This window comes from Myxocyprinus asiaticus, chromosome 19, assembly GCF_019703515.2.
Source record: "Myxocyprinus asiaticus isolate MX2 ecotype Aquarium Trade chromosome 19, UBuf_Myxa_2, whole genome shotgun sequence".
In the NCBI taxonomy this organism is placed as follows: Eukaryota; Metazoa; Chordata; class Actinopteri; order Cypriniformes; family Catostomidae; genus Myxocyprinus; species Myxocyprinus asiaticus.
The window spans coordinates 46,646,522-46,658,856 of NC_059362.1; the positions used below are offsets into that span (position 1 = coordinate 46,646,522).

At 34.8% G+C, this 12,335-nt stretch overlaps 1 protein-coding gene across 3 annotated transcripts in view; it reads right to left on the minus strand.

The window, feature by feature from the left end:
• Nucleotides 1-73: 73 nt before the first annotated feature.
• LOC127409711 (probable methyltransferase-like protein 24) overlaps nucleotides 74-12,335 on the minus strand; it is a 32,622-nt gene continuing 20,360 nt past the window's right edge. For all 3 annotated transcript variants that reach the window (XM_051644461.1, XM_051644460.1, XM_051644462.1), the window contains 2 exons: nucleotides 11,551-11,776; nucleotides 74-3,741 (listed from right to left, as the gene is read on the minus strand). In XM_051644461.1, coding sequence (XP_051500421.1) covers nucleotides 3,421-3,741; nucleotides 11,551-11,776 — 547 coding nt within the window. In that variant the 3' untranslated portion in view covers nucleotides 74-3,420. The remainder of the gene's footprint in view (nucleotides 3,742-11,550; nucleotides 11,777-12,335) is intronic.

The window sequence follows — 12,335 nt, forward strand, 5'->3', positions numbered from 1 at the left end:
TGTCTGTTGTTGTGACACATTATCAGTATTAGTTTTACTCATAGATGTTATACTGTTTTTTAATACTAAGGCTATAGTAGAACTGCTTATATGTTTTAAATGGTAATGTCAACAACAAAACAATACTATCATAAGTGGCTAAATTGCCTAATGAATTGATGAATAATCAGTCTTAATGATATGAATCTCACAAAACCTGTCCAGAACATGATCATATTTTTAAGCCAAAATGAAAAATAAAGAGGAAATTATATTTTGCTTAAAGAAGTTGAAGCCTGTTTTAAAGACAATTAATATTTATTTGCATTGTGACATTATTTTCATAATTATTCAACACATTTACCCTCCAAATTCTCTGAAGCTTACTGTAAGCTGAATTATTTTATTTTTTTATTTCATATATTATCTAAATCCTAAAGTACATTTGCTTGTATACAGCATGGAAGTAGTAATTCATTCTGATTTTAATAAAACTGCATGGAGGGTTTTATTTCTGTATTACAATAATGATTATTTGGGGGGAAATGTGCTTCATTGTCATTTAAAATAATGTCACAACAGAACAAATATTAATAATCCTTTTGGTGTGAGCTGGAAATTTCTTCGTGACATTAAACTGATAAGATTATTTATTAGCATGCACCACACTGATTTAGACCGTGTGCATTCTTGCAGCACTCAAACAGATGATTATTGTCTAAAATATCCCATTTTTCCACCATCTCTTCATAACAAAAAAAAAAGAGAGAATCAACTGCAAAGTCCTGTTATTTGCAGTCTTTTTCAGATTAGATTTTCCCCCTGAAAGTATTTTTTAATTAAACATCTCCCTGATATCTTTGGTCGGTTGTCATGATAAAAGCTTGTGAGAATGAATAAGGAATGTTGATCGAGCTGACGGAGAGAGAGTTCCTCAAGAACATCAGATAAAACAGGACAGAGATGAGAAACACTGACGTGTTCTTCTCATTAAAGGCTTGTGTGTTTAAAGGATTTGTTCTCATCCTGTAAAAAACATGCATTTATTACAGGAATACAGCGTCTGAAAACACATACTCAGAGGTGAATTTCACAAAGAAATGTCCTGGTCATATTTACAGTGATCACAAGATAAAAGTAAAGAACCCCTCAGTTGTTGTTTTTGTTATTGTTGTATATTAATTATTATCTGTTCTAGGAGTATTACATTTTTTTGCATTGTGACAATATTTAAATGACAGTTAAACCTTTAAGCTCGGATGGGCCCGTGATAATTTTATTTAAAAGATTTTAACAACTACAGTCTTGACCAACACAAAACAGGTATCATATGAAAGATTAGAAGCTCTACTTTACAATGCATGTAGATATTATGACCAAAACTGAACAAGTGCTTTGAAATTTGCAGACAAATCAGAAGTTACATTTTGATCATTTATGACACAAAAAAAAAAAAATTGCACTGTACATTTTATCGCAATCAGTATTAAGTAAAAACATCAAATTGATCAAGTAGTCATGTGTTATATGTTGTTGGAAAGCTCTCAAAGAGTAGAATACAACCAGTCTATTTGTTTTACCTACAGAGGAAAATGCAGTGAGTAATAGCTAAGTATGTGTCTTTGACAATTATGTTGCTTATATGCCACATTTTTGCTTATAACATCAGGAAAAATAAACAGAACATACAACATCACATACCATTATTTAGAGGAGGTGATTATCTTTCAAACGAGCCCACACACAAGATAATCAGATGTATAGATCATTAGATAATCCACATGAAGCACAATGTTACATATGACCACCAGGAGATGGCGCCAAATACATGACACAGACTCAATGATGACTCAAATGACACAGAATGAAACTCATTCTGTGAAATCTCATTACTAAAATCACGTCTGCATGCTATGCAAACCTTTAGTTATTGTTGTGTTTGCATGTGTACTTAGTTCTTATGTACAATTATGTTTTATTTGGAGACGTTTTTGAACACTATAATAAATTATTTTTGTAATGCTATAACTTCTGATTGCTTTGTTGTATCAACACAACATTTTTCTCAGATACAGCTGACATGATTGGGAACTAAACCAAAGCAGTTATCTAGAGCCACCTTATTTACACCCAGAGATATATGATGGCAAAACAGAAAAATAATTAAAAAAAAAAAAAAGAAAATTTTGGCTTAATTTTTTTTGTTCTGAGTCTCAGAATGTATTATCTATACCATAATATTTTTTTGAAAAGTTGTCTTTACAATGACACCAAACACTTGACCCTTCTTGTTTTTTGTTGAGTTATAAGCCTTTAATTTTGGGTATGCCACTAAAGCAGGAAATCTTTAAAAACAACTTCAGAGCTATAAGGGTTAAAACATTTCTCCTCAAATTCTCATTTCATGAAAATCATGCATGTTTTCGTTTTCCATCATAAATTCATTTCGATACAACAAACACTACCATTTAAGTGCTTAGAATTATATGTGGCAAGTGCACTTTAGTATTTAAAGATCTAATACATTTTTTCTGCATTATAGTAGTGAAACTTTATAGGGAAATGTGCTTGATTTTCATAACGTCCAATGAAAAAATGTGAATTTATTTTCTTTAAGAAAAATATCATTTCTTTTGATTTTGGGATGAAATATGAGCTGGATGTTTATTGACCATTTTTGTAACATTCAAACTTTCATCTCCAGAACTAACAGTTGAGTGTCGGCGTCCTGTTTGTTCTCGTAAATCAATATTTCTGTTTCCTTGCAGTTGATTGGCTTTAGTGATTTTTATTTTTAATATATTTGCACTCTTTGATCGTTGAGACATTCCACTGTTGTTTTTAATGAAGTTGACTTTTGGAGACTCGGATCATTTGCATTTTTGAACAAGTATTATGAATGACGGTGTTTCAAGTCTGATTAAAACTGCTGTCTTCTTGTCCTTGAATACTTGTTCCTGCTCCTTTGCTGTCTTTCAATAGCTGGTCCATCATCGACCACGATTATATGCACATGAAAATTCTGATTAGCATCAGTCTTAGGTCATCTTCATGTTAGCGTATGTGTCAAGGCAATATTTTGGCATACACCTGTATTCATCAGAATTTCTATCACATAAATGCCTTTTTCGGAATATCCACTGTTTAATAAACGCTGCAGGACTGCAACCGAAAATTTCTGACACTGCCAATACTCTGTCAGAGTCATTTGACTAAAGCCGTGTGCACACTGTACAATTTTTACAGTCTTTTACAACTGTTGCTTGACTATACGATATGATCCCAAAGAGATCTTGGGTAAAAGCCATTGCACACTGTGTGACATTATTGGTGCATACATGTCAGGGCCAAATCTAGGGGGACGCTGGGTTGGGCTTTGCCAATCATCCGATTGATTATTCCAAGATATTTATTTCACAGAGTATCGTCTGGTGATGGTTATCATTGTGGTGAAAACTGAGTATTCACCCATCCCAGTATGTAGGAGCTGCTTGCGTTCTGGAGGTTTTTGTGTAGAAACAGATGTGGTTTTGTCGGGTCGCTGGAGCTGTGATAGAGGCGAAAGTGAGCACGCTCCAACTCCCTGAGCAGGCTGAACCAATAGCGGACCACTGAGGGCTCGTCTCCGCCCACCTCGAACCCCGCCCAGTGCAGGTGCACCTCGAGAAGTAGCAGGCCGATTGAGTCCAACACTTCCTCGAGAATCAGATTCTCAAGAATCTTCCACTCTGCACTTTCCATGTCCACCTTCAACACGTCCACCTGAGAGAGATAAGTGGTGTTGTTGTTTATACAAAATTGATCAAATATATTTATATGTTAAAGCTAATGCATGTATTTTTTTCCCTTTTAAAATTCTTGTATCCCAGTTTAAAAAGTCGACAATTAGTAAATTATTTGTAGAAAGTGTCAATAGAGCACAACTTTTTCAGCCTTCTTGGTTCCGGAATATTTTCCCATTCATTTCTTCCATAGAAATGTAATAAACTCCTTCATAAAAGAGTTGTAAGCCATGAACCGAACCAACCAACTCGGAGGTGAATAATAACATTTCAAACTTTGATTTGAAGCAAAATAGTATTTGAAAATCAAACAAAAGACAAAGATACAAGACTGAGGGGGCCTGGGTAGCTCAGCGAGTATTGATGCTGACTACCACACCTGGAGTCGCGAGTTTGAATCCAGGGCGTGCTGAGTGACTCCAGCCAGGTCTCCTAAGCAACCAAATTGGCCCGGTTGCTAGGGAGGGTAGAGTCACATGGGGTAACCTCCTCGTGGTTGCGATTAGTGGTTCTCGCTCTCAATGGGGTGTGTGGTGAGTTGTGTGTGGATTGCGGAGAGTAGCATGAGCCTCCACATGCTGTGAGTCTCCGCGGTGTCATGCACAACGAGTCACGTGATAAGATGCGCGGATTGACAGTCTCAGAAGCAGAGGCAACTGAGACTTGTCCTCCGCCACCCGGATTGAGGTGAGTAACCGCGCCACCACGAGGACCTACTAAGTAGTGGGAATTGGGCATTCCAAAATGGGAGAAAAGGGGATAAAAAAAGATACAAGACTGTACTTAATGTCTTTCACGAGGGAATGAACTACAATCCCATGAAGCATTGCGAATGATGTAATCGAATTTAAAACGATGGGAAAATATAAAACTATTGGTTTAAATTTGTTGGTTATGAGTTTAGAAACAATTTAGTTTGTTTATTGCAAAATATGCAGATATATATGTAAATCACAACAACAAAAATAGCTCTTTGGCTGAAATTGATTAAATCATGGACAGTGGTTCCACATGTTTGAAATGAGTTTTCTTAAACTTACTATGTAATCTCAACACAAACACATTGTGTACATAGAACTTATTTGAATTGGGTAAACCCTACATAATTAGACGTGTCAGTGTAACTCAAATAAATCTCTTATTTCTTTATATACTAACTAGTGAATATTAGCATGCTAAATACATGCTGGTTGGAAGCACTAGAGAGTGTAGTTTAGTAACTATGTTATGGTTAGCACAGCATTTGCTCAACGAAGCGAGCAAATCGATTTAATTTGCGACATCTATCTGTCCTCATTGATAGCTCAAGCTCCACTCTCAGTGCTTCCAACTATTTCTAATGGGAAGTCGCCAAAGGCTCGCTGAAATGTTGCTACAAATGTAAGACGTCAAATTTACATATGTAAAGGAATTGGTGTAAAGAGCTACGGCAATTTCTTAAAGGTGTAGTGTTGAACCATCATGCTTTTTTAATGTTTTAAACATAGATCTATATGCCTAATAATGCCTCACATGGAGCTGTTTGAGATGATATGTTACATCTTATTTTTGAACATATCTGATGTGTGAAACATCAGTGTTTATGACTTGTGCCAGTGTTACTGTGTCACAAGGACTTTTCACAGTGACACCTCATCTGTTCATATCATTTATCTCTATACTTCAGTATAGATCAGAGGTTCATGTCCATTCTCTCTTGCACTGCTAGATAATTTCTGAATACACTTCTATCGCTGTAGGCTGACTTCTCTAAACCGAGAGCATGCATGTGAACTGAGGTTGAGACTCGCAACAAATACCAATAACACAAAATCTCATCAGTCATTTATCCATTTGCACTTGAAGAACACCGGGAAAAATTAATGAGACGTCATTCACGATAGAGCTGGTGTTTTTTTTTTTTTTTTCTGTCAACAGATGTGGAACAATTTCACTAAAGCAGACTTCAAAAGTCACTTAAATTATCACTAGATGGGTCTTTTATTCTATAAGGGGGGTCAAAAAGTTGATAAAATGGCAACAGTGTCCACTCGTCACGTTAGTGGTAACCCTCAAAACTCCAACATAACATAAAACATTAATGATGTTCATTATGTTCTTCTAAACATATTTTAGTGGGGTTAAACACTTTAGCAATACTTTGGCAGTCTCCCACAATACCCTAGTATCATGGCGGCAACTTTTGCATAGGCAGGTACCACTCACGTTTTCTTCAGAGATTTTTTAAATCTAGTTTTAAGGTTGTTGCAGGGGGAAAAGAGGGAGAGAGGAAGAAATGGAGGAGAAAAAGTCCAGAAGCAAAGACACAGAGAGGTTGATGAGTTTCATGCTTATTTTCTAGTTCTTCAACTCCCAAGGGTGTTCGCTGTAATTCAGGCCAGTCATCTGCACTGCCCACCTTTCAAATGCTCTTCCTCAAAGAGAGAGTGTCCTACTTTCTCTCCCTTCATGCAATCGCTCATTCTATTTCCTCCAACTTCGATTCATCTCACAGGAGACACCATTTGCACTCTGTAATATCCCACATCAGTTCTTGTGCTTTTCTGTGGAAGACTGAAAGGGAAAGATAGCACCATATGGAGGAACGACAACTTGATGCCAAATGCCTCAAACGCTGCAATCTGTGCTCACAGCGGACAACTACAAATGGCATTAAAAAATGTAGGAGGAAAATGTGTGAGGCACCTGTTCTTGAGATTACTGTTAATTAAAAACTAAATATTTACTGAACACATCTGTCGAATTAAACTGCTCCACTCCTTTGGGGAACTTCGGTGCTCTATGAGGTGATGGATTACAGGCCAGTAGTTGAGCAGAATGTCCAGGCTGCTCTCTTCCACTGAATGAATGTGGATGGGAACCAGGGATTGTCATTAAGGTCACCACCCGCCCTGTAAAATACAGGATCGTCCCTTATTTAACTCCTAATACTCATGCATTTTTGGGCTGCTGCCTGCACATTTTTCACATTTTAAAAGCTCACCATTCACACATACTGTGGACTAATTGCCACAAAATTAGTGGCAATTAATTTATAAATAAAAATAAATATATAAATAAATATACAAATACAAATAAATAATTTATAAATAAAAAAATATTCCAAATATTCATAAATAATATTGTATGTGTTTATAATATTATGATAAATATTCTTTGGGGGGAAAAAAAAAACCCTTTTTTGTTGTTGTTGGTGTTCTAACTTTTGTAAACGTAATTCTGGCTCTGTTCACACTACCTCTCTTTGAAAAGTCTCATTTTATTCCACTAGATGTCAGCAATCACTAGAAAAAATATTTTTTTTCTCTATCACATTCCATCACAATATACAGATCTGAAATGTAGGTGGCGCTCTAACACATTTTAGGCCTCACAGATGTGCTCGTCCATAGACATTCAGTCTAATTTTCAGTTCAAGCACCACCCTCATTATTTTATTGAATATCTCGGCCTCTGAGTGGACTAGAAGCTCAATCATCAGTATCATTTATCATAAATATTTATCATATTCATCATAATTTATAAATAGTCAAAAACGTATTTTTCTGATGAATGTTTGTATAGCATGCTTTCCTACTGGATGGCATATTTTGTTCTGGACATCTAAGATATAACATTGGATTATTCACACAAGCAAGCTCACAGACAAGTAAAAATGGCTCATATTTTAGAAAACTCTCTAAGGTAAAAGCAGATATAAAGTTTTTGGCTACTTGGGGCTTACAGCAGCAGTTATTGGAGCATAAAAGAGACGTTTGTATTTGATGACTTACAGAAATCATATTTCACTTTGTGTTTCTTTTGAAAATATTTTGAACTGTGGTATTAGTGCACATGAATTAACTATACAGTCACATTCCTGAGAATGAGAGCTTTCATTTGATATATGACTTGTCTATTTAAGTGCTATGTGAAGGACTTTTATTTTCATATAAATATTTCTACCCCATTACCTCTAGGGGGCGCTAATTTGCGACAGGATTGTTTATTTTGTTATTTTAAGTAACATAAATACAGAAGTGATGGTTATCTCTGAAAAGTTCAGATTCTAAGCTTATAAATGATACCTCATATGCCTGAATTATGTATACGGGGACTTTTTTTTTGCAATATAGCGCTATGCAAACCTTTAGTCATTGTTGTGTTTGCATGTGTAATTAGTTCTTATGTACAATTATTATGTTTTATTTGTTTGGAGATGTTTTTGGACACTATGATAAGTTGTTTTTGTAATGTTATACCTTTTGATTACTTTGTCGTATCAACACAATTTTACACAGTTACAGTTGACATGATTGGGAACCAAACAAATGCAGTTTTTCGGAGCTAGCTAATTTACACCCAGAGATATAAAATGAAAAATAAGGAAAAAAAAAAAAAAGTAAATTGTTTTGGCCAATTTTTTATTAATGTTTTCCAGCGGTTTCTTAGACTGAGAGTCTCAGAATGTATCATCATCTATATCATTAAAAAAAAAAAAAAGTTATAAAAATAAATGATGCCAAACACTCGACCCTCCTTGTTCTCTTTTTGTCGAATTATAAACCTGTAATTTTGGGAATGCCACTGAAACAGGAAATCTTTAAAAAACACCTTCAGAATTTAAAGGGTTCAAATTGAAAGCACTGGTTCTCTGAGTTAGCAGAGTTATGGCTTTGTTTTTGTGTTTATTTTTCTGCCTAAAGATGGAAATTATCTTAAGTTCTTCTTTAAATTTAATGTTTGAACTTTAAGATCGCTTTAACAAAATATTCCATCTTAAGGATGGGTAACATTAATTTAAGCTACATTTTTACATCTCTTTTTAGACAATGCCATAACGTTACCTCAGAGACCCAAGCATTGAAATCGATGGTAAAACATCTCCTCGAAAGTGTTTTTAGAAAGCCATTTATTATTTTTATGTATAATTTTGTTTTGGGGGAATTTTGGAAAAACTTTGTAATTTAGGGTTGCAAAATTTACCACTGCTTTAGACAATAAGTAGAAGTTCTGAATCCACAACACAATTCAACACACAGAAGTATATGATTTTATATATATATATATATATATATATATATATATATATATATATATATATATATATATAATTATTATTATTATTATTAACAAACAGTAAGTGTAAATTCAATGATAAAGACTGTTGATATTTGCTGATTTAACCCAAAAAAAAAAAAAAAAAACCCATCTCTACAATGTGTATATATATATATATATATATATACATACATACATACACACACACACATACACACACAGTATATAGATATACATTTTTGTTGGTTTGTTTTTAAATGACGGAACAGCACAAAATATTTGAAAAAGTTTCAATTATTTACTGCACAAGTTTGACCACAAATGCCCAGTGTTGTATTTTGTTACACCTAAAAACTATTATGAAATGTGATATTTTCAGGTATATAATAATTTTTCAATCAGTAAACATGTTTTGGAAATAACCCTCCTCTGGTTTTGAAAAATGGCACCTCCTTTTGGTATTTACGGTCATTTAGTAGTAAGAACAATAAATAATGCACTTTTGCGATATTGCAATTTTAATCTTATTTACATGTAAACTTCTAAATTTTACCATTAATTTGCATATACAAATAAGCAAATTCTAGTTAAAAAAAAATAAACTGTAGTCACCTACTGTGTAGTCTGATGACTTACTGTAAACTAATTTTATATTTTATCACGAGATATGCATTTGATATATATTTAAACATTATCAAACTATTATTTATCAAAGTTTAGCATTTTAAAATTGATTTGAAGTGTCAAACCTGCAATCAAACCTGACCATGGTGTTACAAAGAGAAGACACAGAATAAACATTTTTATACCAATAATTTATTTCAAACATAAACATTTAATAACTCAAAGTAAATGCATCATAATGTCAAGAAAATTAACATCAAGAAACAGAAATGAACTGCAAAATTGTGAAAATTCAATTAGAGTATAAAACAGAAGAATCAGAGTAACTTTCTGTAATAAAAAATTGTGTGTGTGTGTGTGTGTGTGTGTGTGTGTGTGTGTCAGATTGCGGTCATCAGCTGGAAAAAAAAAACAGATGACTTGTAATGCCAACAATGACAAAAAGATGGCTCTAGAGCTCAACTTATAGATGTGTGTGTGTGTGCACGCTTGTGTGTGCGTGCGCTCTGTACTGTATTATCATCACGTGTGTGTATTTTACATTGTGACTAATTTATTTTATTGGCAAATGTAAAAAAAAAAAAAAAAAAAAAAAGTGTTATATAGTCTCACCAGTTCAGTTTTGTGTGTGAGTGGGTGTGTATGTTTTGCACTGAGGATGTTTTAGAGTCTCACCCTGTAATTTCTGCCTGTTGATCGTATTTGACAGATAAAAAAAATGCTATGTTTTTGTGTCTTTCCCATTCAGTTGCAAGGGTCAGTCAATTTAGACCACAAATACCAAAGGTGCCTCTTTTTTTTTTTTAGACATCAAATCAAGCCCAATTTTTATTTATTTTTATTTTTTAAATGTTCAGATGGCAAATGGAGGATACCATTTTTATTAAATGAGGAGAATTTATTTCAGTCAAAAATGACCATTACCATTGAAGGGTTAAGAAAAAAGATACTACAGGTCAAATAATGGTTTGGAATATTGCTAATTGTGTTCCTAAATTAATTGTGTCAACTAGCCGTGAGCTTTTTGTGTAATTTTAGCAAGCTGTGACAGTTAATATGCTATTTTTAGTCCCACCAAAAACTATACTTGTGATGCAGTTCAGAGTGTCCGCTTTTGTTGTGTAGTTTAGTTATTTAATTGCTTTAAACAAAGTTGCAATTATGCTATGATGCGGGTCTCTGAGGGTTTGTTGGTTTCACACCCAAAACGCTGCAATGTGTACGTGGACATAAAGTTCTTCTCATTATAGTTAAATGCACTTAATGCCAAATTCTCAGAGCACTCATGGTGTCTGTCGACCTCAAATGCTTCTTTGGCTCATTCAGTCCATACATATGCAAGAGTCATAAATCAATTAAATCTGCAGCCATAATTATGAGCGCATTATGAATTCATTAGCAAGTGTTGCACAGACGGTTGAGAAATTATCCCTCTTGATTCCGTTTTGCATTCTTTTACGCTGTTCTTAGATTTCTAGAATCTTTTTTAAAAGGCAGAACAGGTCACAACAGAGTCATGAATCACTATCACACACTGCATTCATTTCCTTTGACTTTCTGAAAAACTTGAGAGCACGTGTAAAGACGGAGGTTTGCAGTGTTGAATGGTACATGTCGATAAGCAGAAAAACACCCATCAGACATGCATAGCGAAAAACTTGTGAATGCTTGTTAGCATATTTGAAGTGAGTTTACTTGCATTCATTGGAATGGTTTGGGCGTTTTTCTAACCTGGCAAGAAAAGACAAATTATTAGCTTGTGTGTATGGCCAGAAACATAATTATTTCATGTATGCAAACACAGACGCGAATGCTTGGCCAATGCATTGCAAGCACTCTGTTACTTTATGCATACTGTAGTGGTAATAAATTTGGGTCCATTTCTCACACACATCTAGCTTGTGACTTCAAAAGGCTAGGAATATAGCACACAAGTCATATGGACTATTTCTATAAAATTGTTGGATTCTTTTTTGATTGTCAACATTTTGCTAAACATCTTGTGAAAGTTATACGGTTTAAGATTAACATGAAGGTTAGTACATTTTATTTCTGGGTGCAGGGTTATTCAGAAAAGATCCATTCAGCACAGTGTCTCCTGTGTTTTTCTCAGGTGTAACCTCACCTGTCTGTGGCCGAAGTCATTGAGGATGGTGGCGAGTTTCTTGGTGTTGCTGTGCAGTTTCTGGGCCGGTACCGCCGGGTTCGGGTCCCTCCAGTCTACAGAGAGCCGGTGGAGCCACATGTGTGAGTCCTGTAGATGAGCCGCTCTGATACTGGGATCAAAACAATGAACTTCACACCCTGAACCTGCTAAAACCCGCTCCAGACGATCATCCTCCAATCCCAACCTGCAGAGAGGAGACGGATAGAAGAGTTCAAAGGAAACAGACAGGTACTGAACTGCTCACTTTTATCACCCGAGATGAATTGAAGTGAGAATATTAAAGCAATGAGCCACGAGAGGTTGTGCGGTGCATTGATTTGACCATGGTTAAAGGAATATTCCAATACAAGTTAACCTCAATCCACAGCATTTGTGGCATAATATTGATTTACCACCACCACTACCAAAAAAAAAACAAACAAAAAAAAACTTGGTTACAGTGAGACACTTACAATGGAAGTGAATGGGGCCAATCCATAAATGGTAAAATAATTACTTATTAACCATTTCTGTTTTAAGTTATATGCAAGTTTACATCTTAGTTGCCGTTACAACGTAATGCCGTAAACCCTGTGAGCATTTGTCACATTTAAAATCATGTTATCACACATACTGTTTACGTCTTTTGTGTATACTTTTGAAACAGCAAGTATTTTATTTGATTTGATTTTATTTTATTTTTCTCCCCAATCTGGAATGGCCAATTCCCAGTGCGCGTAGTGACCTCAATCAGGGTGGCGGAG